The sequence below is a fragment of the Aspergillus japonicus genome (genome assembly GCF_003184785.1).
Source record: "Aspergillus japonicus CBS 114.51 unplaced genomic scaffold BO86scaffold_8, whole genome shotgun sequence".
Lineage (NCBI taxonomy): Eukaryota > Fungi > Ascomycota > Eurotiomycetes > Eurotiales > Aspergillaceae > Aspergillus > Aspergillus japonicus.
In genome coordinates this window covers 32,834-57,325 of record NW_020291645.1, presented here as the reverse complement: position 1 = coordinate 57,325, position 24,492 = coordinate 32,834, and the positions used below count along the sequence as shown (strand labels likewise).

The 24,492-nt window shown below is 55.2% G+C and overlaps 11 protein-coding genes across 11 annotated transcripts; 7 read left to right on the top strand and 4 right to left on the bottom strand.

Moving 5' to 3' along the window:
- Window positions 1–1,649, bottom strand: BO86DRAFT_441325 (uncharacterized protein). Its single transcript, XM_025676248.1, has 3 exons — window positions 865–1,649; window positions 394–761; window positions 1–335 (listed from the first exon to the last, which is right to left on the bottom strand). Exons 1-3 carry the CDS (start codon window positions 1,378–1,380, stop codon window positions 110–112), a joined length of 1,110 nt encoding a protein of 369 aa, XP_025530447.1. The 5' UTR covers window positions 1,381–1,649; the 3' UTR covers window positions 1–109.
- Window positions 1,650–2,183: 534 nt separating this feature from the next.
- Window positions 2,184–3,652, top strand: BO86DRAFT_454136 (uncharacterized protein). The gene is made up of 3 exons (XM_025677037.1): window positions 2,184–2,901; window positions 2,969–3,200; window positions 3,305–3,652. The coding sequence occupies exons 1-3, from the start codon at window positions 2,372–2,374 to the stop codon at window positions 3,527–3,529; spliced, it is 987 nt and encodes a 328-aa protein (XP_025530446.1). The 5' UTR covers window positions 2,184–2,371; the 3' UTR covers window positions 3,530–3,652.
- A 388-nt stretch (window positions 3,653–4,040) lies between these two features.
- BO86DRAFT_407551 (general substrate transporter) lies at window positions 4,041–5,834 on the bottom strand. The gene is made up of 2 exons (XM_025674276.1): window positions 5,454–5,834; window positions 4,041–5,399 (listed from the first exon to the last, which is right to left on the bottom strand). The coding sequence occupies exons 1-2, from the start codon at window positions 5,817–5,819 to the stop codon at window positions 4,113–4,115; spliced, it is 1,653 nt and encodes a 550-aa protein (XP_025530445.1). The 5' UTR covers window positions 5,820–5,834; the 3' UTR covers window positions 4,041–4,112.
- Window positions 5,835–8,258: 2,424 nt separating this feature from the next.
- Window positions 8,259–11,945, top strand: BO86DRAFT_416597 (uncharacterized protein; the record flags this gene model as incomplete). The annotated part of the gene is made up of 4 exons (XM_025674980.1): window positions 8,259–8,630; window positions 8,793–10,789; window positions 11,093–11,596; window positions 11,702–11,945. The coding sequence occupies 4 exons, from the start codon at window positions 8,259–8,261 to the stop codon at window positions 11,943–11,945; spliced, it is 3,117 nt and encodes a 1,038-aa protein (XP_025530444.1).
- A 321-nt stretch (window positions 11,946–12,266) lies between these two features.
- On the top strand, window positions 12,267–14,104 carry BO86DRAFT_396803 (Zn(II)2Cys6 transcription factor domain-containing protein; the record flags this gene model as incomplete). Its single annotated transcript, XM_025673435.1, has 3 exons — window positions 12,267–12,872; window positions 12,933–14,023; window positions 14,086–14,104. The coding sequence occupies 3 exons, from the start codon at window positions 12,267–12,269 to the stop codon at window positions 14,102–14,104; spliced, it is 1,716 nt and encodes a 571-aa protein (XP_025530443.1).
- Window positions 14,105–14,372: 268 nt separating this feature from the next.
- On the top strand, window positions 14,373–15,117 carry BO86DRAFT_441312 (Isochorismatase hydrolase; the record flags this gene model as incomplete). The annotated part of the gene is made up of 2 exons (XM_025676247.1): window positions 14,373–14,781; window positions 14,851–15,117. The coding sequence occupies exons 1-2, from the start codon at window positions 14,401–14,403 to the stop codon at window positions 15,115–15,117; spliced, it is 648 nt and encodes a 215-aa protein (XP_025530442.1). The 5' UTR covers window positions 14,373–14,400.
- A 220-nt stretch (window positions 15,118–15,337) lies between these two features.
- Window positions 15,338–16,144, bottom strand: BO86DRAFT_396801 (uncharacterized protein; the record flags this gene model as incomplete). The annotated part of the gene is made up of 1 exon (XM_025673434.1): window positions 15,338–16,144. One exon carries the CDS (start codon window positions 16,142–16,144, stop codon window positions 15,338–15,340), a length of 807 nt encoding a protein of 268 aa, XP_025530441.1.
- Window positions 16,145–16,573: 429 nt separating this feature from the next.
- Window positions 16,574–18,523, top strand: BO86DRAFT_386700 (Aldo/keto reductase). Its single transcript, XM_025671407.1, has one exon. The coding sequence runs from the start codon at window positions 16,983–16,985 to the stop codon at window positions 18,084–18,086; it is 1,104 nt and encodes a 367-aa protein (XP_025530440.1). The 5' UTR covers window positions 16,574–16,982; the 3' UTR covers window positions 18,087–18,523.
- Window positions 18,524–18,980: 457 nt separating this feature from the next.
- BO86DRAFT_396799 (uncharacterized protein) lies at window positions 18,981–19,385 on the top strand (the record flags this gene model as incomplete). The annotated part of the gene is made up of 2 exons (XM_025673433.1): window positions 18,981–19,101; window positions 19,189–19,385. The coding sequence occupies 2 exons, from the start codon at window positions 18,981–18,983 to the stop codon at window positions 19,383–19,385; spliced, it is 318 nt and encodes a 105-aa protein (XP_025530439.1).
- A 158-nt stretch (window positions 19,386–19,543) lies between these two features.
- On the top strand, window positions 19,544–19,883 carry BO86DRAFT_227059 (uncharacterized protein). The gene has a single exon (XM_025666968.1). It carries the CDS (start codon window positions 19,657–19,659, stop codon window positions 19,831–19,833), a length of 177 nt encoding a protein of 58 aa, XP_025530438.1. The 5' UTR covers window positions 19,544–19,656; the 3' UTR covers window positions 19,834–19,883.
- A 2,666-nt stretch (window positions 19,884–22,549) lies between these two features.
- Window positions 22,550–24,302, bottom strand: BO86DRAFT_227042 (alpha-L-arabinofuranosidase B). Its single transcript, XM_025666967.1, has one exon. The coding sequence runs from the start codon at window positions 24,175–24,177 to the stop codon at window positions 22,672–22,674; it is 1,506 nt and encodes a 501-aa protein (XP_025530437.1). The 5' UTR covers window positions 24,178–24,302; the 3' UTR covers window positions 22,550–22,671.
- Window positions 24,303–24,492: the final 190 nt, after the last annotated feature.

The window sequence follows — 24,492 nt, the reverse complement described above, 5'->3', positions numbered from 1 at the left end:
CAGCATCCCGCCCTAAGGGCTGTCCCTTAAGGATGACGGCATACATTCACGTCTTGATCAATTCACTCGGTATCGGGAGTCTTCTTCAAGACCTGGGCGGACACTAGGCCTAGGATACATTATCGAAGGCGACAGCTCGAAGGTATATCGCGACAACTGTGTAGAGAAGGGTTCTCATATCCTCTTCTTGATCCACTACATACGGTCCATATCGTTCTACAATAAGCAACGCGTCTTCATCCACGGTGCCATCACGAAGGTAAGCGGCATAGGTTTCGGTCGGTTTGGCGAATGAGAGCCAGACTTCATCACCATCCTCGCATATCAGGCATTTACTATTCAGATAAGCCTTGATTAGTGACATGATCAATCCATGAAAGCTAACTGACTTACTATCCGGAGAAAGCTTCTTCCCATGGCTGACTATTCATAATCCATCCTACCAACTCTGCAGCTTCTTGCATAGTAACTCTAGCGCCGATCTTTGATCGCTGAGCCTTCTTGACTTCAATTATGCCACGGATAGCTTCAGTACTTCGGACCCAAAGAGCCCCGTCGGTCAGGGCTCTAAATGTTGCGTGGTTAAACTTGGCGGTGAACGGGACGCGGACCATGGTGAACTCGCATTGTGAGGATCGTACAAGGCTAGCGGCAGCATTAAGAAAGAGGACAAGTGCGGTGTTAACTATCGATTCATCTCCTGTGGGGTCCTCGTCATCGTCAGGAAGGCCGGCTTCGGTGAGGTGGCGAGCTGTATCTTTCTATAGTGTTAGTCACAGTGGCAAGCTTTGACATTAACTAATGCTTACCTTCCGCTCTCCTCTTCAAGGGGCTTGAGAGACCTTGATGCCTAGCTAGACGAACTGGTACCACACGCGTATCGTCTTTCTTGCGAGAGAAAGCCACGCACGTGGCGTGAAATCTCAACACAGGCATCCAAGAACCTGCCCATTGTGGGTCAACTTCTCCCAAATCAGGGACAAGATGCGGATGCCTGAGCAAGGCAAGATATCTTTCAACCTCCTGTGACCCGTCTACGAGATTGAAGGCTTGCTCCAGAGCGCCTCCCAGGTCGTAGCGAGTCATTTTTGCTAACGAGTCTTCGGGTGGCACAGAATTAATCCATACTGAACGAAAGAGAACGAACTGTTTTTTCAGGACCTTAGATCCTGATCTCATCTTTATGAGATCGTGTAAACTCTTCCCACTCAGCTTGTTGGTTCGGAGGATGCTAAGCAAGTCATCTTTGTTTGCTGCAATGAAGACGCTCCCCGTAAAAGAATCAGCGTATGAAGGTTTCTTGGACTTCTGTTTCTCTGGCTTCTCTTCCTCAGACTTCTCGTGCTTCGCCTTCTTGGAGTTCGGGATGAAGCGCGACATGGCTGCAGTGTCGCGCTTGACAAGAGATTTGGAGAACGAGCAAGAACTTGGAGGAAAGCGATATTCAGGACTGGAGGTGAAGATCAACAGTAGCTTTGAGGAGAGTTGAGAAAGAGAGTGAGAGCAGACCCGCCAGGGTCGGAGTAACACTGGCTAGCTCGCGTCGCGTTCAAGCTATGTGATGTTGCATGAGCCCCGAGGTGAGAGATGAGTAATGACTTCAGGTCCGACAGTAGTTGCAGATGTGTTAGCTCCAAATTGCGACTCTGAGCGAATCAAGCTGTACACCCACCGTCTCTTATTCAGGATGAAACCTCACCGTGTGCGTGGAAGGTGAGATTTGGGCTCATGAAATTGACAGTTATGAGATCAGAAACAGAGAATGTGCATCGAGAGAGGTATGCGCAAGGTCTATCGCGTTCGTGATTAGAATCCAGCAACCGGATCTTATGGACGCTGGAAATAGCATTTGCTCTACCTCGCAACTACCTTATCAAAAGCACTGCACCAGGAAGACTATGACTGTGTTCTAAACGAAGGAAATTCAAAAGCAGCCCACAGTCACCCATATTCGAGGAAGCACCTGCACGCTCCTCCCATAAGACATCGAAGCGCTACATGAGTTATACCTAACTTGTCATCATCCACTTCCAGGCTAGGCTCCTGAAATGTGAGCGCTGAGCTGCTGGCATATTTACTTGGGCAGTGGAGTGAAGAGCTCTGGTTGAGAATCATGTGACAGCAGGGTGAGTCAAAACCAAAGCCCGGCCGCTGACATCAGGGTTATAACACACCCGGTTCACCTTTCTCACAACTCACCAGAAGCCAGACTCTTTCCTCTCCTTATAACACACATCTGGTTCCCAGTATCTTCGTACCCTTTTGCCTAGCCTTTGCAAAAGCCTGTGTGTCTTGTTTGACTCGGTGTGAGGAAAACACTCGGAGATCTATCACGCCTTCTTCATAGCTCTAATTCAGTTGACTTTTCATCATGGCTTCCTTCTTGCGTCGAACCTTCTCGCGCCTCACTCTCTCGCGTGCTCGTGCCCAGCACTCTGGCGTACAGGAAGATTCTAAGGAAGCCGCCGACTCGGATTGGGTTCTTCTAGTGCTCTGGAAAGTCTACAGAAGAGCCGAGGATGCCGCCTCAGACTCGTTCACACGGGGCGAAATGAGTCTCTGGAATGTCGAAATAACAAGTTTTGATCCTCTCGATTCCAGAAAGCCCGACAAAACCTCCTGTCTCGATCCTGCTGCCTACTTCGTCCCGCTTCCCATGGATGTCCATGAAAAACACCCAAGAATCGTTGACAAGGAAACCGAAGACCACCTAAACCTATATCAAAAAACCCTCGCACCTAACTACTCCCCTTACCGCAATGGCATACTCAGGGACCCAGAGGGACGCGCGACAAGCCTAGCCGCACGCTTTCGTTATGAAATGAGCATCAGTCGCAAGGATCTCGACCCGGAGTACGGGGACACCACATTGCGTTTCGCAACCAAATGGAGGTCAGAAACGTGAGTCCCTCGCAAATCGCACACAAAGACTCAGAATTCCATCAAAGAAACTAATTCATACGGGTAGAAACTTCCACATTGATGGATTTCCCGACCGCGAGGTTCGGTCAGGACGCGGCCTATATGCGGCCAACGACATATTCGTGAACTCGAAACACCCCCACGTGAAGGTCATCCTAAGCAATGCGGTTCGTCCAGAGAAAGACGATGATCTGCTCCGGTCTGAGCTGCTAGTCATACTCGCGGCTATGCACTCACGTCTGCGCGTCGAGTCTTTTCTTGATCATGTCATTATGCCAGTAAGGTTTTCCCTCTTACCCTTCCTTCTTAAACTTATCATTCTGTCTCCTTTGGTCAGTCTCTGATTCCAGTCTTGGTAACACGTCTGCCTTTTTTTAAACAGGTGATGGTCTTCTCGTTCATGCCCCCTTCCCACGTGCGCGTCCTCATGGCAATCTTTGACGGCCAAAAGATCCGGATCTCTATGTCCGGTCTGATGCCTTGCTCCGCAACCTCCCAGGATCTCTACGACACGCTCGTGCGCTACCTTGCCGGTGGCACTAATCCCAAGGTCGATACGAAGAAGTTTCCAGTTCACCCGGTTGCGAGACATATGGAGGAATTGTAGTTTCTGGTATCGGGCAACCACATCGGCGGTTTGAGGAAATGGGTTTTGATGGTTGAGGATGAGATTTTCCACATGATGATGCTGACATTGTGATGTTTTTATTTGCAATTCAATGAAATTCTTACTGGAGCTTTCGGTTTCGGAATTCCGATGCCCTCGCGGTGTCGGTGTTTAACTTTGTAGCTCAGATAGTCGGTAATCATTTCGGTATGATGATCCGTTTCAACCGCCTACAATATCCTGCTGTCGCTCTCATGCGGCAAATGACTTCTAGGCCTCGGGACCTGAGTTCCGTGTCTAGAGTTTGGATGCCGACGGTGGCGGGATTGATTACAGGTACGGCAAGCTACTTGTGCTAATTTGCAACAACCCATTTTACAGGCTAGGAAGCGCGGCTATTCAAGGGGCAAGGGTGGATCTATTAGGTTCTACGGGAAAGTACTCTCCGAATCAGATTGAAAAATGAAATTGAAAAATAGAAAGTGTCATTTCTCATAAAAGTCTACATACACCGTCCCTCACTTCCGGAGTGACTTTCATCATCCGTGTCTGAGAATTCATGTACAGTACATGATAAGTTAGCTCAATGTCCCATCGGAACCGGTCGATCCGCACTCTTCAGCCTCTCCTCAATGATATCCTTGCGCTCCTTCCGCAATTGTCTCGCATACTTGACCCCGAAGCCATGCTCGAAGACCTCCTGGACCTCCTCCAGCACCAGCCCAGATACCTCGGGGTAGAAGAAGTAGATCCAGACGTAGGCGATTCCGCAAATAGCCGCGTAGAACCCGAAGGCGCCGGAGGGGGTCATCGCCTTGGCCATGGAGAGGAAAGTGCTGGAGACGATGACGTTGCTGCCCCAATTGGAGCAGGTCATCCACATCGTGCCCATGGCACGGACCTCGAGGGCAAAGAAGTCGGTGCTCATCCATGCAGTGTTGCCTACGGAGACGCCGTAGAAGATGACGAACCAGATGATGAAGACAAGCACGACGATCGCTGCGGGACCCACCCCGCTGCCGATGGGTTGCATGGTCTCCATGTCGAGCGGAATGAAGTGGAAGGCGACGGCTACAGCCACGAGTCCAACTGACATGCCCCAGACCGTGGAGAGAAGCAGTCGCCGGCGGCCCATCGTGTCAACAACAAACATGTTCACTCCCGTCATGATGAAGTTGGTGCCGGCGACGACGAGTCCAACGGCGGTGGAGTTGTCGAAGCCAACCAGTGCGAAGAGGGTGGACGAATAGTACATGAGTGCGTTGAAGCCGGACATCTGCGAGATCACCATCAATCCGCAGGCGCTGATCAGCGCGCGCAGGTTGCGCGGGACCGTGTGCAGCTGCACGATCTTGGACCATCCGCTGCCGGTTTCGGCCAGCTCGCGCGCTTCGTCGCAGGCGATGCGGATGGAGTCGACTTGGGCATCAATCTGAGCTTCCGTAGCGGTGGCGCCGTAGACGCGGCGGAGCACGGCGCGCGACTCCTCAAACCGTCCGTGGTAGACCAAGTGACGGGGCGATTCGGGGCAGAACGGCATGAGCACAGCGAGGATGATGGCGGGCACGGCACCCAGGCCCACCATGTAACGCCAACCATGGTTGACATTGTTGAAGGCCGCACCGACGGCGTACGAGATCACTTGACCACCAGTGATGGACATATTGTTGAGTCCGATAAGGCGACCGCGAGCGCGCGCGGGGGCGATTTCTGCGATGTAGAGCGGGACTACCATCGCGGCGGACCCCACTCCCAGGCCAACAACTACCCGGCCCACTGCCATCTGGGCAATCGTGTACGCGGCTGCTTGTAGGACTGAGCCTACGACGAATAGCACGCAGCCGAGATAGATGGCCATTTTGCGGCCCCACTGTTGGCTGTTAGCGTTTACGAACTCCTGTGTTCAGAGAACGGGAAGACCTACGCGGTCAGCAGTATTTCCGGCGAAGATGGCGCCAATAAACGCTCCTCCTGAGCAAAGCGACGTGATCATCTCTTGCTCGGAACTGGTAGTCGGCCGACCGTTCAAGTCATCGTGAAGAACGACAAGTACCCCGGAGATGATACCAGTGTCGTAGCCGAAGAGCATCCCAGCAATTGAAGCTGTGAATGCCACGAGCCATACAAACCAGGTAATTGGGATGTCGGCGACACTGGTTGCGAGCCCATTCGGATCTGATCCTGGAGTGGATTCTGCAACCTCGATGTGCTTGGTGTCGAGTTTGGCATCGAGACTGTCCTTCGCGATAGAATCCGCTTTGGCGCTGTAGGTATCACTGTCTCGAGACATGATGTTAACCCAGCTAGGAAAATGAAAAATGGGAATTAGAGAGAATGAAAGACAAAGGCTTTGGTCTGGAGAGAAGACCTTGATTCTGCTTTCCCCACTGAGTCTGGAGTGGGTATTTATACCCCAGACTGTGAAGTCATTGGGGAGCGGGCGCTATCGCCGTAATCGGCAGGCCGAGTCGATCTTGGCCCCAGGTCAATAGCCGTAAATGCGGGGGAATTGCACCCGTCTGGGGAATTACTGACGCTAACTTGGCTAATGCCACCCATTGGGCAAGGATCTTCGCTCTGCGCAGGCTGCAGTTGGTCAGTGACGGCATTGGCAACGTCTCACCAGACTAACCATCCCCGTATCACGGCTATCGCTGTCGGAGTCTTGTTGTCCTGCCCCCTATCTGGGACCCGCTCAGTCGACGAGGCAATGACCTCATCGCCATGCCGTTCGCTGATAGAGATTCGGCGGGTGCCAATAATGTTGACTTGATAATATCCTCGCTATCTTTGCAAAATGAGCAGGCATAAGATGCTCCTGACTGCGTGCAGGGCTAATGGGGTTACATCGGGGGTTCTAGGCCTTGGTCGGCCCGGTCGAGTTCATTCCGCCGCTCGGAATGTGTCCGGACTCATTGCATCCCTGGCTTCTCCACTTTGTGCAATTTTGAACGAGAGGACTTCTGTAGTAAGATAAAGAGGGTTATCTGCATCATCTCTAAGCCCCTTGTCGCGCACTGCTTCGTGTCAGGGTCGCGATTCTCGCAGTCTTCGAGGTGACTCTCTCGTCATTTTGGGCTGAACTCCAGGCTTCGTCGACTTGGAAAGTGGCTGGTTTCAAGTGCAGACGTGGTTAGCGCCACACAATCATCTTGCAAGCTTGGAAAAACATCCATCTAGGGAAGGCCCCACGTAATCGATGTTTGATGCTAGAATCTCATGAATCATGTTCCATCCAGGTTCTTGTTCAATGAAAACATGGTTTATCCGGGAAAGAGTATTCGAGCCGGCCTGCCATTGCAGGATAGATTTTTCACAGCTCTACCGTAGTGTCGCCGCTAACTATTGAAATGTAGTTTCATATGCTAGGCTCCTCGCAGTTGTCACGAGCTGTCTTCCCTGTAATTCCGTTGATTAAATCCGGCTATCGTGTATTTGCCCCTGAACTGTCGGCAACTGCAGTTTTTGATTTGTCCGTGATTGTCCATCTGCATTGTAGTGGATCGAAAGAGGGCGATGCGCTGCATTGGCGCGGCGAATCATCGAACGGTTGTTTGCATTGCACCAATTTTAAAGATTGGGGGTCTTGTCCTTGGGCAGAAGAAGTCCGACGCATGCGAACGCGTACTATTGGTGTGTAAACTTTTCGCATTGGTCTCGGGCAAAGCGACAACAGTTGCCGTGATCAAGCTCATCTGATTGAGGTGTGGTGACAGCCTCTGTACCCGTTCTCCCAGCCTTCGCATAAAACAGTTCTGAGCGTGACCTATTGCACGGTGTTCGTGTGACATTTCGAAGGATCGGGGTCTATCAGATTCGGTTCCTTTTGAAAAGTGGATTAATAGAATCCAGCTTGTAGCTTGGTAATGTTTCCTCATACCAAGACCAGAGATTTGCCTAGAGATGTGGCTCGGTTCACGGAGATATATATTCTCACAACGGAAAAAATGAAGGTAGTTTGAGTGAGGGAAAGTGGCTCTGACTATGTGTAGCACAGAGCACAAGACAAAGCTCTTGGGAGACGGAAGAAAAAAGGAGGCTATCATCAAGGTATTGGAAGCTATCGATGTTGTAAGAACAATGAGAAGATGGAGGGAGAACCGACATAATGTGCATCCATCCCGCACAGCCAGGAGCAATTCTGCCTCAGGCCACAGTCAGTTCAGGCCGCAGGTGGTTGCCTCAAGCGGTTGCCTTAAGCAGTTGCCTCAGGCGTCAACTTGGGAGGCTTCCCCTCTCAGCTGCTTTCCTTCTCCGTCCGATTAACTACTGATTATTTCCTCCACCCCACGTTGAAGCTGACAACAAAAAACCATCTCAACGATTCCCTCGGAATGATTTTAATCTGTTTAATCTTCAGTTCCCCGCGTATGTCCCTCCATCTCCTGGTCAGGTTGACCCCTAGGATCACCAGGCCAGAATAGGCCTCTGATGCCTTGCAATGCAGCCTCGCGGGACTAGCTCGAGCGGGGGGCTCGGCCAGGCTGACAGCTCGATGCTGTGGTTGTCTCTAGTCATTCTTCTCAATGACTAGTCGAATCAGTATCTTCCTGCTGATCTCGGAATTCTTCTATATCCTTCTGTCGACATGAGCGACTCCACCGAATTCCCTCACAATCCCACCAAGAGACGGAAATTCTACACGGAGGATGGCCATCCACACAGTCATGATGATTACACGACTGGTTGGGTCTGCGCTCTTGCCCTTGAAGCTGCTGCTGCCAAAGCAATGCTTGACGAGATTCACCCGATCCTCGAAACCCACTCGAACGACAAAAATGCTTACACCCTGGGAGCGATCAGTGGGCACAATGTGGTGATCGCCTGTCTCCCCGCCGGCACCTATGGCACTACCTCGGCTGCGACAGTTGCGAGCTCCATGTTCTTTACCTTTGTCTCCATCCGGCATCTTTTTATGGTGGGGATCGGCGGAGGTGTACCATCAGAATCCAACGATGTGAGGCTTGGTGATGTCGTCGTCAGCGTTCCAACACCGGGATGTGAGGGTGTGATACAGTACGACTACGGAAAGACCATCCAGGAGGGATACTTTGAGAGGACGGGCACACTGAGCAAGCCTTCTCCATCCCTCTTGGCCGCAGTCACAAAGCTCCGAGCCGACCACTATTGCAGCGGGAATCAGATTGCAGCACTCCTGGCTCAGATGCTGGCCCACCGCCCTGCAATGCTGCGAGAATTCACTCGTCCCGAAGGCGAGCCGGACAGGCTGTTCCGTGCAAACTATGAACATGATCCTTCCCAGCGCACATGCGTAAACTGCGATGCAAACAACTTGATCCTGCGTCCAGAACGTCAGGACACCCAGCCGGTTGTTCATTACGGCTTGATCGCTTCCGGAAACCAGGTGATCAAGCATGCAGGCACCCGTGACCGACTGGCTGCAAAGCTGAATATATTGTGTTTTGAGATGGAAGCCGCCGGGCTGATGGATAGCTTCCCTTGCCTGGTGATACGAGGGATTTCAGACTATGCTGATTCGCATAAGAACAAGCAATGGCAGGGATACGCAGCCGCCACGGCAGCTGCTTACGCCAAAGAGCTATTGTCGGTGATCAACGCCACAGGGCCCAGGGTAGCTCGCGAAACAACAAAGAAGCAAACATCCGGCGGCGTCGACCATCGCAGGTGTGTCATGGATGCATTGCGATTTGAACAGATAGAGAGTCGACAGGCGACAATCAAAGCTGCTCACGCTAAGACCTGCCGATGGCTCTTGGAGAAACAAGAATATTTAGATTGGCTCGACATGGCAAAGGTCGTCAATCATCATGGGTTTCTCTGGATCAAAGGCAAAGCAGGAAGCGGCAAGTCAACCATCATGAAATTTGCATACCAACAAGCCCAGGCGACCAGGAATGACAATACTGTAATTGTCTCATTCTTCTTCAATGCCCGGGGCGAGGAACTTGAAAGAACGACCGAAGGCATGTATCGCTCGTTGCTCTTGCAGTTGATGGATGCTGTGCCTGGCCTTCAAGTGTTATTGGATCGAGTGCCTTTGCCATCTAATCATGACACACAGAACTATTCTTCATCGGACATCGAAACACTTCAAGAGATCTTTCGCTGTGCCGTGACCTCACTTGATGGAAAGCATCTGATTTGTTTTATCGATGCGCTTGATGAGTGTGAAATGGAGCAGGTGCGAGCCATGGTGGAGTTTCTCGAATCACTGGGACAATACGCGACATTATCGCAGATCAAACTTCATGTTTGCTTTTCTAGCCGGCAGTACCCGTTCATCACAGTGGAGAATGGAATCGAGTTGATTCTACATGACCAAAACGGCCATGGGGAAGACATCGCTCGATACTTGCGCAGCGAATTGAAGATTGGACGAAGTAAACAAGCTGATCTCATTCGAACCGAGATATCATGCAAAGCATCAGGCATCTTCCTGTGGACCGTTCTTGTTGTTCAGATTCTCAATCGCGAATTTGAAAGGGGTCGTCTGCATGCGCTGCGCAAGAGGCTTTCTGATATCCCAAATGAGCTCGGCGAGCTTTTCAAAGACATCTTGACTCGCGACAATGCTAATATGGATGAGTTGTTGCTGTGCATCCAGTGGGTCCTATTCAGCAAGCGACCGTTAAGAAGAGAAGAGCTCTACTTTGCCATTCTCTCTGGCCAGCCTGACGACCTCACGGATGCCTGGGACCCCAATGACATTACTCTGGAGGATATGGAGCGGTTCATCCTCGCGACTTCAAAAGGTTTGACCGAGACAACCAAGTTGCGACACGCGACCGTGCAATTTATACATGAATCCGTCCGTGACTTTCTGTTAAGAGGGAATGGCATCAGGGAGCTTTGGCCTGACAAGCATGACCATTTCAATGCACTGAGCCATGAACGACTCAAAATGTGTTGTCAAAATTATTTGATGACCGACATCCGAGGCTCACTTGGTGTTTCTGACGAGCTTCCCGTTGCGTCATCCGAGAGTGCTCGCGACATACGATCTGCACTGATTTCCCGCTATCCGTTCTTTCAGTATGCAGTTTCCAATGTTCTGTACCACGCCGATGCTGCACAAAGCGGTGGGGTGAACCAGAGCAAGTTCATCGATGGCTTCCCTCTCACTGAGTGGATTCATCACAGCAATATGATCGAGCAGGCCCAAATCCGACGCTACACATCGTCTGCAAGCCTCTTGTATATCCTTGCAGAGCACAATCTCCCCAGTTTAATAGGCTTGGTACTGGTGGATACACCAGATCTACAGATAGCTGGCGAGAGGTACCGTTACCCCATTTTGGCTGCTCTGGCGAAAGGGAACGAGGCCGCAGTGGAAGCGATCTTGACACCAAGCCAGTCCTTTCGAGACAGCGAGGAGACTCATAAGATGTGGAGGATGGAAATACCATGGCTACTTCAGCACGGAAAGACCCTACAACCAATGCGGAAACTCCAGCCACTGATCTTCTTCTCGGTTGCCAATCGGATTACCTCCCTAGGAGGTCTTTTGCTGGCAACTGGGCGCCTACCAAGTAATCCTGAAGACCGACACTTGTTACTATGTCAGGCTATTGATGCGGACAGACCGACAGTAGTCGACTTTCTGCTCCGGGTTCTCAAGGTTCACCCAGACGGCTCCGCCCGCGGGCCTCAAGGAACACCGCTCCGTCTGGCAATCGAACTTGGAAGAGAGCATATCTTTTCTCGGCTCCTTGCAGACTGTCGTGTCGATATCGACCGCGTGTATGATGATGGGCTAACCCCGTTGGCCTGTGCGTGCTCTGCAGGTTGGCTTGCTTTCGTCCAGGACCTGTTGGCGTGTGGCCGAATACAATGTGACCGGGGTGATTGGAGCGGCCGAACACCACTGTCACGTGCAGCGGGCATGGGTCATCTCGAGATCGTCCAGCTGCTACTCAAGACCGGCAAGGTCCGAATCGACAACACTGATAGGGAAGGCTGGACGCCCTTGTTGTATGCCTGTTCCCATGGCTACAGCCAGATAGCTTGTGAGCTGTTGAGTACAGGACAGGCGAATCCAAATCATTCCGGCTTGGACAGATCGAGCCCATTGATCCTAGCTGCCAAGTATGGACACGCACAGATCGCCTCCCACTTGCTGGCTATGCAGAAGATTCGTCCGAATATCCCATACTATGAACATCGAACCCCACTGCACATTGCCGTAGATAGAGGTCACCCCGAGGTCGTCGAGCAGTTGTTGGCTCATCCACAAGTGGACCCTGATGCTGAGGATGAATTAGGTAGAACGCCGATTGGGATTGCCATCAAGAATGGTCATGCAGATATTGCGCGCCGACTCTTGGCTACTGGACGCGTCAACGTCAATGTTATATCGCAAAAGTCTTTGGAGGCGATAATGGAAGACGACACCGAGGACTTCAATGCAGACACGGCGCCTAGAGACGCCGGCTGATATTTGCCAGTGTTTGCTTTGTCGAAGTCGGCCATTGTGTTTGTGACAACATTTGGTGGGCATACAAAATTGATTTCGCGCTGTCCAGAGTTACTTCTGTCCGCTTGAGTGCGATGAAACTACGATTCTAGAATCTGTAACATTCTTGTGTGTGGATCCAGCTTAGCGTCAAACCACTTGGCAGGAGCGAGTTCTCACGTGAATCTAACCTAGACATGCATTACCCCGCCATTGGATAAGCAGCAAAGATACAATCGTTCAGTCAGGGTCAGGGTCTGCAGTCAACTCCACTGCGCCTTGGCTTCCTCACCCCAAGTTACCATGTCACCTCCCCGTCTCAAGCGCACACGAACAGGATGCCTGACCTGTCGCCGGCGCCGAGTCAAATGCAGCGAAGAAAAGCCCACATGCCACAGATGTCAGACTGCCAATCTCGTCTGTGCAGGCTACCAGCAGAGCCGGCACGTCGTGCCTGTCGTTCTGGCGGGAGACACAGATGCAGACCAACCATCTTCCGCCGCGCTTGTGACCTCAACCCCTGCATCCCACCTGGTTCTAGCCCAGTACGTGCCAGACGTAGTACGCTCAGTTGAAAACCAGAATCACCGCACCGCGTTCTTACCAATCTACCACCAGTATGTGACCAGCACCGTCCACCGGTTCTTCGCAGGCAATGGGCTTGCATTCTGGCGCGACACGGTCGCACAGATGGCGTGGGCGGACGATCTGATCTGCCAGGCGATCCTGTGTCTCGGTGCCCTGCACCGGGCCGCGCTACTCCCGGCGGGCCATGCGCAGAAGGGTCAAATGAGGGCGCAGGGTGTGGGTGCGTACACCGCGGCGTTGAGCCTTGCGCGGGGCAGCACCGGGATCCGGCAGGTTGGGGTTGGCTCCGTTGTGGTAATGATCGTCTTTGCGTTGGTGGAGGTATTACACCCCAGCAGCCATCGCCATACAGAAAAGAGTGTGTCTAACCTTATCAGATAGATATTCCTGAAAAACCTCCCCGGGGCTGGACGTCATCTTGATGCCGCACAGAGACTGTTCTGCGAGCTTGTTGTATCGGGAAACCCCGAGGATCTCAAATATATCGAGGACCCTCTCACGCGTCTTCAATTCTCCATTCAAAATCTGACCGGTGGCACTGGGGGTGGGACTAGCCACAGGGCCAGAGAGCAGCAAACACTCGTAACCCCCTTTCCTCACTATCCAAGCCTCGTCTACACCAGCGACGGAGACCTTTCCTCGGAGCACTGCCATCTCCTCCGGACTGTGGCCTTTTACCGGGACGTCGGCCAGCTCCTGTGGCTACCCATCGAGCACACAGCCGCCTCCATAAACAGGACATCGCTCAATGCCTTCCGATCAGCACTCCTCCACTGGAGAGCAACCGCAACAACGACCCGCAAGGCCTGTCCCCAACCACTTCACCCAATTCTTCTAGAAGAGGTCGAGGACGAAACTCCACCACTACACTCACTCCCCATTCCCCCTGCCAGACTCACCTTCACGTCCGACGTCGCAGCTGTCAGCATGGCTATTTTTTACGCGCATCTCGCTCTGCTAGACTACCTCGAGCTAGCCACTTCCCCTGCATCAGACAAAACAGAAGAACGCGAGGAACGTATCTATGCGCTGATCTATCGCAACCTGCGCATCGTACAAGGTCTCTGGGGCGAGGAAGACGTCGCAGAAGAATGTGCGCGGTTCCGACAGCCCAAGGTGGGGATGGTCATGCATATGGTGCTCTTCCAGGCGATGGGGTTGGGGTGTACGGCGGAGTGGCGGTCCTGGGCGAGAGGTCGACTGGAGAGGCTTGGTCGTGCGGCGGACGTGTTTCGGGGGACGGCGTTTATGAATGCGCACGCTGCGATGGATCAGTTCCTGGACAGGGAGATGGGACAAGGGGATGGGGGATTGGTGTCTCTGGGTGAGAGGGTAAACCCCGTGGTCCGGGCGAATCCGGACGTAGATGATGGGTTTTCGGCGTGTTTTGTTAGAATGCATCTCGGTGAGCGAGAGGATGCGCTGCTGTTTGATGTGGTGGGGCGGGCGCGGTGGGAGCAGGATGGGGCTGGGTGCATGCAGGAATTAGTTTTGGAGCGTGGGGGGGGGGGGGGGGGAAGTTGACTGTTGATAGCTGGAGCATTATTATTTGACAGTTTTGTCACTTTGTCAGAGTCCTTGTTGTTATCCAGGATGTATAGCGCCCGGCTCGCTTAGCTCGCTTACCTGCATCCGAGGATCCGAGCGCATCCTTCGACTGCACCATGGTATACAATGTATACACTTAAGACACTTCTCTCACTAACTATACATCAGTCTTCCAGCCATCAGCAAGATCCCAACATTGAAAAGGACATATAAAGCAGTATCCCAACATCCACCTCGTCTTCCTCTCACCATCCCAACCCAAACTCCACTCCCCAAGCACCACCATCACCACCAAGTCACAATGACAACCTCCACAACATCCACCTCCCCCTTCCACATCCCCCTCGACCTCTCGCGCACCGCCCTCCTCCTCACCGACATCCAAACCGACATTCTCTGCCGCTTCCCCCCGGCAGTCCAAGAACCCTACCTCCAAGACATCCACACCCTCCTCACCCTCTTCCGGGAGGAAATCACCCGCCGCCGGACCACCACCACCACCAACCCCACCACCCCCCGCAACAGCAACACAGCAATCCCCCTCATAATCCACCACATCCTCCCGCACGGCCTCAACAGCAACGCCTTCATCTCCCCCTACAACAAACTCTCCACCTGGGCGCAGCGCGTCCTCCCGCCCCCGTCCCCCGCCCACAAAGACCCCACCCACCCGATCTACCCCGTCCCCGACCCCCTCCTCCCGCCCGGCGGCTGGGGCGGACCGGATGAAATCCTGCTCCCTAAGTTCTAGGTGAGCTCGTTCGGCTCCTCCGATCTGTGGGCGTACCTGCGGGCGCGGGAGGTGCGGCATGTCGTGCTGGTGGGGCTGACGGCTGTCGGGGCGGTGTTGGGGTCCGCGCGCCACGGGGCGGATTTGGATTTGCATGTTGTTGTGGTCCGGGAGGGGGTGTTGGAGGAGGAGGCGGAGGTGGGGGCGTTTGTGGTCGAGAGGGTTTTGGGAAGGTTTGTGGATGTTGTTGACCTTAGGGAGGTGGTGGAGGTCTTTGGGGGGGAGTAGGGGGGTTATTAGGGGGGTTAGGGTTGTTTTGGGGATGTTGGGGCAGGGATTACTGGTGGTACTTGGGTAGTTTACTATGTGGAGATCGATTGAATATGAATGAACCTCGCAGAGAGGGCGAAATTGTATTGTTGGTGTGGCTGTGGTTTTAAGGTAGGGAACGGGATATGTTAGCCCTTACCTGACATTTAGTAAACAGCAGGTGCGTACCCGTAACCCATCATTGCGGGGTTTGGGTCAGATCCACTACGTCCGCCTGCTTCTCCTGTTGCGCCTGCTGTTGAGGCCGCTCCTGTGACAACTGCTGGAACTGCTGGAACTGCTGTGGCTCTTGCTGCTTCTGCTGCCCCAAACCCTCCTGCTGCACACCGGGCAGCACACTCGGTACCCGCAGCACATCCCGCGCCTCCTCCAACTGCTGCTGCTGCTGCTGCTGCTGTGGATACAGCTCCGGTGTAATGTGTACGAACTGCCACGGCTGCTTCTGCTGCTCAAGTTGCAGACGTAGCTCACCCTCCATCTGGTAGAACTGCTCGCCCAGCTCGACGTGCAGCTGCCGCAAGCTCGGCCCCGTCGTGGCCTGGACCACGGGGTACAGCGGACTCTTGACGTTGACCCACTTGACGTACTGGGAGCAGTACTCCAGCCCCTGCAGCTTGGTGCAGATGAAGTAGTAGGTCTCCGCGTCGGTCCGGCACCAGAAGCGCGCGAGGTACTGGTCCGGCTCGAGCACCAGCGGCCGCGCGCCGTCCAGCATCCGCATCCACTCGATGTCTTTCTGCTCCAGCAGCTGCAGCAGGTGGTGTCCGTCCCAGCTGACGCTGGCCTCCAGCTGCTGGCTCAAGAACCCGTTGGTCACGCCCGCGTCGAAGTGGCCCGGCGGGTCCTCGGGCCCGTAGAAGCACCGGCCCGGCAGGCCTCCGTAGGGGAGGCTGCCAGTGCCAAACACTCGCGGGATCGGGATCGGGGGCGGTGGCTGGGAGGGGGCCTTGGACTGGGCCCGGGTCCGGGACTTAGACGGTGGCATTTTTGGGACGCTCTGAACCAAAGTCAGTGTGTAGGTAGTATTATCCTACCTTAGGGTTGTTGGTGGATCGAGTAGTTGTTGCCCGAGCACTGTTTCGTGGGTTTGGTTCTCCGTTGGCTGGGCTAGATGTGGATATTTATATGTATCGCAAGGGGCCTCAAATCTGAGGGTTGCTGAGGTGTGTGTTGAGTGTTCCTGAGGATCATCGGCTGTGTTCTTTGTATATGCCCATTGCAGACCATTGTTGAAACGAGACTGTTGTCGTGATCACGGTGGTGTCTATGGTGGCGATTGTCGTCTAGGCAGGGCACCGAACATTGAGAACCAGGAGGTTTACAGTCAGTATACAAAGGCAACCCTAGCCGGTAGACAACTAACAAGCATTATCCGTGTGAGACGTTTTCGGCATTTTACTTCGATTGAGACAATCCCCTCTATGTTCTTGTTTTATGGATAACCAATGCATACATTATACTGTACACAGAACCAAGGCATGAGCCGATGTGCTCCGGGTCGAAGCCCCACGCAGATCGTCCACGCAAAACCGATTAAGTCCGCCCGCTATAGCACCACCTCGTAGACCGAGCATAACCTCCGTATGCAGGGTGCATAAAGTCCATTACCCTCCAATCAGCAACCTCGGACCAAGATACCAGACCCACTTTGGACCTCCTCCGGCACGGCCAGTCGATGATGACAGCGGCAAATCCGTAAAATCCGGTATATCCGGACAGTACGCTCGATAGACTATGTTTAAGCACAAATATATCTAGCACCGTCAGTCGCATTCGCACGGCCAAAACACGACTCCACTCCAGCAGAAGAAAACCACCCCAGAATGTCAAGCCACCTCGAAACCCGACCCCTGGGCAAAGACGGCCCCTCCGTGCCCCGCCTCGGCTTCGGCACGATGGGCCTGAGTGCCTTCTACGGCCCTACCAAGCCCGACGCCGAGCGCCTGGCCCTGCTCGACAAGGCGTACGAACTGGGCGAGACCTTCTGGGACTCGGGTACATCCCCCGCCCCTCCTTTACCACCCCAGTCCTCCCCACACTTCCCATGCGAGCACAGTACTCACCAAAAGACAGCGGCCCTCTACCTCGACAGCGAAACGCTCCTCGGCACCTGGCTGCGCGCCAACCCGAGCAAACGACCGCAGATCTTCCTAGCCACGAAATTCGGCGCCGAGTTCGAGGACGGGCGGATGATCATCGACAGCTCGCGCGGCCGGTGCCTGTTCTCGTGCGAGCGCAGCCTGCAGCGACTGGGCGTCTCGCAGATCGACCTGCTGTACGCGCACCGGCTCGACCCGGCCGTCCCCGTCGAGGAGACCGTGCAGGCGATGGCCGAGTTGCAATCCGCCGGCAAGATCAAGTACCTGGGGCTGAGCGAGGTCAGCGCCGCGACGCTCCGGCGGGCCTGCCGCGTCCACCCCATCGCCGCCGTGCAGGTCGAGTACTCGCCCTTCTCGCTGGAGATCGAGTCCCCGCAGACGGACCTGCTCAAGACCGCGAGGGAGCTGGGCGTGGCCGTCGTGGCGTACTCGCCGCTCTCCCGGGGCATCCTGACGGGGCGGATCCGGTCGCGGGCCGATTTCCCCGAGGGGGATCTGCGGTTGGGGATGCCGCGGTATCGGGAGGGGAATTTTGAGAAGAATTTGCAGTTGGTGGAGCGGTTGCGCGGGTTTGCGGACGAGAAGGGCTGTACCGTCGGTCAGCTGGTGTTGGCGTGGTTGTTGGCGCAGGGAGACGATATCTTCCCCATTCCGGGGACGACTCGTCCTGAAGCTTTGGTGGAGAACGTCGCGGCGTTGGAGGTGCGGTTGACGGAGGAGGAGGTTGCGAGGGTTAGGGCGGTGGTGGATGAGGTTGAGGTGCTGGGGGGGAGGTATGGGGAGGAGGCGCTGAAGACGTGCTTTGTGGATACCGTGCCGTTGGAGTAGCATTCTGGTTTGTGTATATAGGTCTAAGCTTGAAGCGGTAGTACTGTCACCTTTGCTGAAGATGGTCTTGGTGGCAGATTGTAACTTATCGACGGTATTAGTGTGTGGTCGGCTGTGACCGTACTGTACCTAGCAGGATCCTCATGCCATCCTAAATCCGCAACAAGAAGAGTCTGTTGCCTGTAAGCGCTGAGGAGCGACAAGTGTATCATGTAGAGAGTGTGATGCAGCTGCATGAGTCCAGCCCTGACCCTAAAAAGACACCAACTCCCTATCCGGCCATCCTCACGCCCACCCACCCCTTTGGCACGCAGGATCATTATACTTGTAGCATACTCTTCTAGAATCCAATACCCCCTCTAGACAAAACCCACATAATAGCAACAGAAGACAGAGTCAACCAGAGTGAAGAGTGCACAGACCACTTATTCCCTGACGACCACCCATACTCCGCAGCATCACCCGATATCCCCTCCCGAGTTCCCCCCCGGCAAGCCCCCAAGGCACCGAGGGCACAGGATCAGCACACCCGGAAAAAGGATTTCGACGGTGGAGTGAGACGACGAGTGCATGCGATTCTTCATCATCGGCTCCACCTTTGACCCAGTCAGCCAATGGCACTGCCTCCATCGTAATATACCCCAGAAAGCGGGATCGACGGGGGCATCGTATGACGGATCGACTACCCCCGATCAGGCCACAAATACGTGGGTGTGATGCATTCTTCCGTACCTCGACTTTATAAACCCAATTCACCCATCGGTTGGACTTGGGTCAACCAGACTTTGACCATCCATTATTCAACCACAATTTTACTGAAACTACTCTACTCTACTCTACCACCACACTCACAACTCTTATCATTGACTTCAATCGATAATCCACTCAAACAAAATGATGAACCTCTCCCCCCCACACCCCCGCCCCTTCTTCAAAAGCACCCCGCACATCAACCCGGCCTCCCTCAAGAAACCCAGCCGCTGGTATCTGCCCCTGATGGCTGCCATCGCTCTCGGTACGTGCCTCCACACTCCTCTCATCCCTCAAATCCCACTCCATCTCTCCCCCCCCTCCCAAAGCCCTCCAAACTAACAGAAAACAGGCTTCGGCGCCTACAACCACTACACCGCCACCGCCACCTCTCCCACCTCCACCTCCACCAAGTCCCTCCAGAATCAACTCTACCAACAACAAGAAGAAGAGCGTCTCCGCAAGAACCGCGCCCTGATGGACGCCTACGGCGACAAGGAGACGCTCCAGGACATCGAGCGCGCGCTGGTCGTGTATGATCTCCAGTAACTTTTGCCTCTGGTGGGGTGGATTTGCGGGGTGATGTGATGTGATGTGATGTGATGCTTGCCGGGCGATGCATACGTGGTGGAGAATCAACCCTAACGCGGGTTTGGTGGGATTGGGGGTGGGTTGTAGGGCGGCGATGGAGTGGGATTGAGTCCTCTCCTGCATTATGATGACTGGTATGGATGGCGTTTTGGGATGGGTTATGATTGTGATGATTTGGTTTGGATTAGCGGGTTTGGCCTTTGGGAATACTTGACGGAAGGATGGAGGAATGCAGCGGGTCTGTTTCTTGTCTGGTGCTGTTGACGTTGCTGTTGCCGGAGGGCTGGCTACGGGGGCCTGGGGGTATGCATGTGAGGGTTCCCTTCGGATCATGAGCACGGAATCAAGTTCTCTTTCTCTTACCCCCCGTACTCGTCCTCGTCCTCGTCCTCGTGCTGGATGGTAACCCAGTATAATCTTCTGAATGGGTATATGAAACACTTCTATCCAACACGCAAACAAACAAATTAAAATCCACCACACGTCCCCTCAACAAACCCCCCAGCTAAACCACCCACCCCACCACCACCCCCACAGCAACAACCACCCAGACACTACCTGTAATCATCACCCTCCCCTCCCCCGAAACCGCACTCCCTTTAATCCCGGCCTCCTCCGCCGTCGCATTAGCGTACACATCCCCCCCCTCCCCAGCCCCCAGCACAGCATGCAAATCAAACTCCTTGGGCGCAACCCCCACCCCCCCATCCCTCCGGATCGAACTGAAATACAGATCCCCGACGTCGGTGATATACACATACGCCGCCTGGAAGAACGGCCTCCCCAGGATAATCTCCTCGCCAGTCCCCACAACGCAGCGCTGCCCCGCCGGCACCAGATCCGCCCAGACGGGGATCTCGAAGAGCGGGTAGGTCGCGCGGTCCGGGTTGAATACGACCGTAAAATTGCGGGCGCAGAAGCTCGCGTCGGGGACCGTGAGGGTCTCGGCTGTGAAGTTCAGGGTGGCGGGGAGGATGGCGGATGTGGTTGTGGGGGCGGCGGCGGTGTCGAAGGGGTAGGTTGCATTCGTACTGGGTGTGGGGTCGGGCGTGGGGTAGAGTTTGAGCTGGACGCCGCTGCTGAGCAGCTGCGTGCCGGTCTGGGTGAATGTCGAATTGCCCGCGCTCGTCTCCGGCGTCGTCTGCCAGTGCGATTCGTTCCAGATGCGGTTCGCGTCGTAGTTGCCGCCGAAGACGAGGGCGCCCGGCCACTGTGTCCCGAACCCGAGGTTCATGCCGACCGGGAGGGTGGTCAGGTTCGTTGTGCTGATGTTCGCGGGGTTCTCGGCGGTCGCGATCACCGTGCTCGAGATGGTGAGGCTGGTGTCGGTCCCGAGGAGGAGGGCGTTCGCTTCGGGGTTGAGGGCGATTTCGAGGGAGGCGGTGGTCGATTCGTCGCCGGAGGGGCTGCCGATCGGGGAGACGGTCGCGGTGGGCAAGGCACTGGTTTCCGGGGAGAGGCTTCTGGTTTTGTGGACGGTGGGGGTGCTGCTGGGTGCCGTGCCGAAGGTGATGGGCAGCAGCGCGGCGCCGTCGCGGTGGATGTGCGCGCTCGCGCCCCAGGCGGCGGTCGCGGCGCTGGCGGGCCCCGTCAGTGGGATGTACCAGGCGTTGTCGGCGGCGTCGGAGACGGTCGTGATGGGCAGGCCTGAGGCGTCGATCATGGAGACCGTCTCGACCGAGGCGGCCGCCGTCACGGGCGTGGTGTCCACGGCGAGCTGCGCGGAGGCGAGGAGTCCCACGCTCGCGATGGTGAAAAGAGTGTGTGCAAGCTTGCTTGCCATTGTGCTTTTTTGGGGGGCGGTTGTAAGGACAGACTGAGAGCAAAGAATGACTGGCTCACGCAAGGGAATGAGTGAGTCGCGAGAATCGGGTTTCAACGAATGTCAATGTAGTGAGTGAATGAACGACTGACAGCCCATACAGGCATGAAGACACGCAACCCACAAAGTTTGCAAGAAGAAAGAAGAAAGAGCAGAGCTCTCACGCTCAAGAATTTCCCCTGAGCGGTCGAATCCGGTTCCTGCGTCGCATGGGGGCGAAAGCCAGGGCACGCGGCAGCCGGCTCGCTGTTCCTGCGTAAGTCGACGTGAGAGGAGTCTCGCTGCCAGGCACGACACTTGACGGACCACACATATCGAGGCGTACCCTCGATGGGATTCGGATGGTCGCCAGGGGCAAATCGGGACGGCTTCTGGTGTTGCACTGTTGGGGGCGGCCCCAAAGCTCGCATCCTGGCGAGAGGCGGCGGGATCCTGAAATCAGATTCGACGTTCAGCCCTCGCGAGCAGCCAGCTGTGCTTCAGAGTTTAGATCCGGCACGTGCCGGTCATTTTGGGACTCTGTGGCTATCGTGGTTGTGATCAGCGTGCCATATGTTCTTTTCATTTGTGGTCTGTTGCGACTTTCGCGATGATGCTTATCGGTATGTTAAACACCTTGATATGGCGTAGAACCTCCGCCATTTGAATGGTCCCTAGAAGAATACAACCATCGAGAAGACATAGTTGGCTCAGCAGATGGTAGATTCGATTTCCAGAGACATTGGGGACGATGGGTGATGTCGACAACTCAGATAATGGAGATACACGTAGGCGGTCGGCAGTTAATCATCCTGCCGGCAGAAAGCAGCCACGAAGGCGGTCAAGGCATGGCTTTTGCTTCATCCACACATGCCACTTCCTCCATCTTGGACCATCCATCCAAAGACCCGCTCGATCGATGAACCAGGCTCAGCACCATGAATATGCGCTTCGGGGTGTGTTTCTCCGGCACTATGTCGACGACTGACCTGTGGATGAAAACTTGGCACGGAAATCATGCACAATGACGTCATAGCCCCTGGCCATCTGATGCACAGACAGAGTGAATTCGCAGTCGGGGTCGCTTGATGGTCGTGTGTCTCGATCCTTTACGGGCTATCACTTGTCTCTATCGAGTTCTCTAACAGTTCTGTCGAGATTGTGTGTACGTCGGGAGTTGAATAGTCTCCTCAAGGCTTACTATATATTCCATGCACCACTCTGAACGCTACAACAGCCTACATGAGTCACAGTCGGGCACTACAAGAATCCAAGTTAAAGACTCAAACACCGTGGGTAATTCAAAGTCATACTGAATTTGTACGGTAAGGAAGATAACAACATATTTACAAGGATTCACCTCCAAACGTATTCCACATCTGCATCAAGCATAATCATCAAACATCTCCCGGCCCATCATGTCCCCAAGCGCCGGACCTCGATCTACGCGGACGCAAAGCCCGAGCTGATCGACCAGGTCACATCGGCCGTGAACGAGGTCTGGGAGTCGAAGGTGTGAACGCCGCCGTTGCTGGCGACGTAGAGCACGTTGTTGTAGTGGCGGAACCAGCGGGTGGGGTAGTTCCAGGAGCGGATGGAGGTGCCGGAGCCGCTGAGGCCGGACTCCGGGCAGAAGGTGGCGTCCTCTTTGAACTGCTTGGTGCCGTCGCTGGCGGCGAGCAGCAGCTCGAAGTTGTAGTGGCGGATGTAGCTGCCGGGGGTGTCGACGGACTCGAAGGAGAAGCAGCCGGAGTTGGCCAGCCCCGTGACGACGGTCCAGCTGGCCTGCTTCTGCAGGGTGGAGGAGCTGGACGAGGAGACGACCGAGGTGATGATGTTGGTGGTGTTGTGGGCCAGGTAGCGCGTCGTGTACCCCGTGGTGGTGACGCGCAGCGAGATCGACGAGCCCGCCGTCAGCGCCGAGCCGCTGGTCAGCGAGGTCGTCGCGTACTTGGCCGCCACGATGTTGGCCTGCACCGAGTTCTCCGTCGCGTCCGACGGGTACCCCGAGGTCATCACCCCCTCGTAGAAGGTGCCCTGGGCGCCGTTGCTGTTGTCGCCGCCGATGCCCAGGATGATCGCGCCCTCCTTGCTCATCGGGTTGTAGCCACTCACCGTGGGCCGCGCGCCGCTGTAGTAGCTCGTCAGCGAGCCTGAGGCCGCGTTGCCACCGCGGATGGCCCACTGGTTGGGCTCGCCCTTGACGGCGGCCGTCACGAACCGGTAGGAGATGGACGGGTCCGCCGAGTTGAGGCCCTCGGCCTGCCCGGAGAACAGGTTGTTCTCGAGATCGGCCATGACCCACGGGCCACTGCCCGACCCATAGCCCCAGGCCTTGCTGGTGCCATAGTAGATGGCCTCCATGTGACCGTTGCCCGTGTCGGTGCTGCTGACCTCGGCGTTGCCGTAGTCGAAGCAGCAGGCATCATTGTAGTGGGTGCCGTCCAGGACGGCGTACATGCCCTCCGCCTCGTCGCCGGTGGCAGTGCCGTTGGCGTCGTTGTTGCGGTAGCCGGTGCCGGGCGAGACGAACACACCGTACGCCTTCTGGCCGTTCAGGGTGACGGGGGCGCCGATCGCGCTGGCCAGATTGTCGTAGCCGTTGGACTCGGGCCCATCGAAGCCACCAGGAGGCGCCTGGGTGAGATCGTTGCCACTACCGGACTGGTCGTAGATGATAGAAATCAGGCAGGTGGTGCCAGAGCAGAAGGTGTCCTGGGCGGCGGCATTCGCGACCCCACCAGCAGTGAGGGGCTTGATGTCGGTGGTGGCACTGTCAGAGCCACGGATGACCTGGTAAAGGGGGCCGGAATAGGCACTGTACAAAGCACGAGTGGTGCTGTGCGCAGCGATACAAGGCGCCCCACCGGAGGCATAGATGTCGCAGGGTCCGGCGCTGACCAAAGTGCTCGTGGCCGCCAGCCCTAGGAGGGTTCGTCGTGAAGGCATCTTGGAGGACGGTATGTGGAGAGACTGTGCGAGATGCTTGAGCGGCCCCTGGAAGGAAACCAGGAACAGGAAAGGATTTTATACCACGCCCCGTCCCTTGCAGATTCCCGGCCATCATCATCCCAATGCGTCACGGTGGCAGGGACACTCGATTAAGCCACTTGGACGGAACATTTTGTTCCACCTCTGATGCGCAAATGTTGGCAGCGGATCATGCGACGCTGCAGAATGACAATTCTATCCCGACGGGGTCATTGGAGGCGAGTCGCAGGTACCCCGCATGGGTGGCAGGCAGCATCGTGAAGATATCGCGGG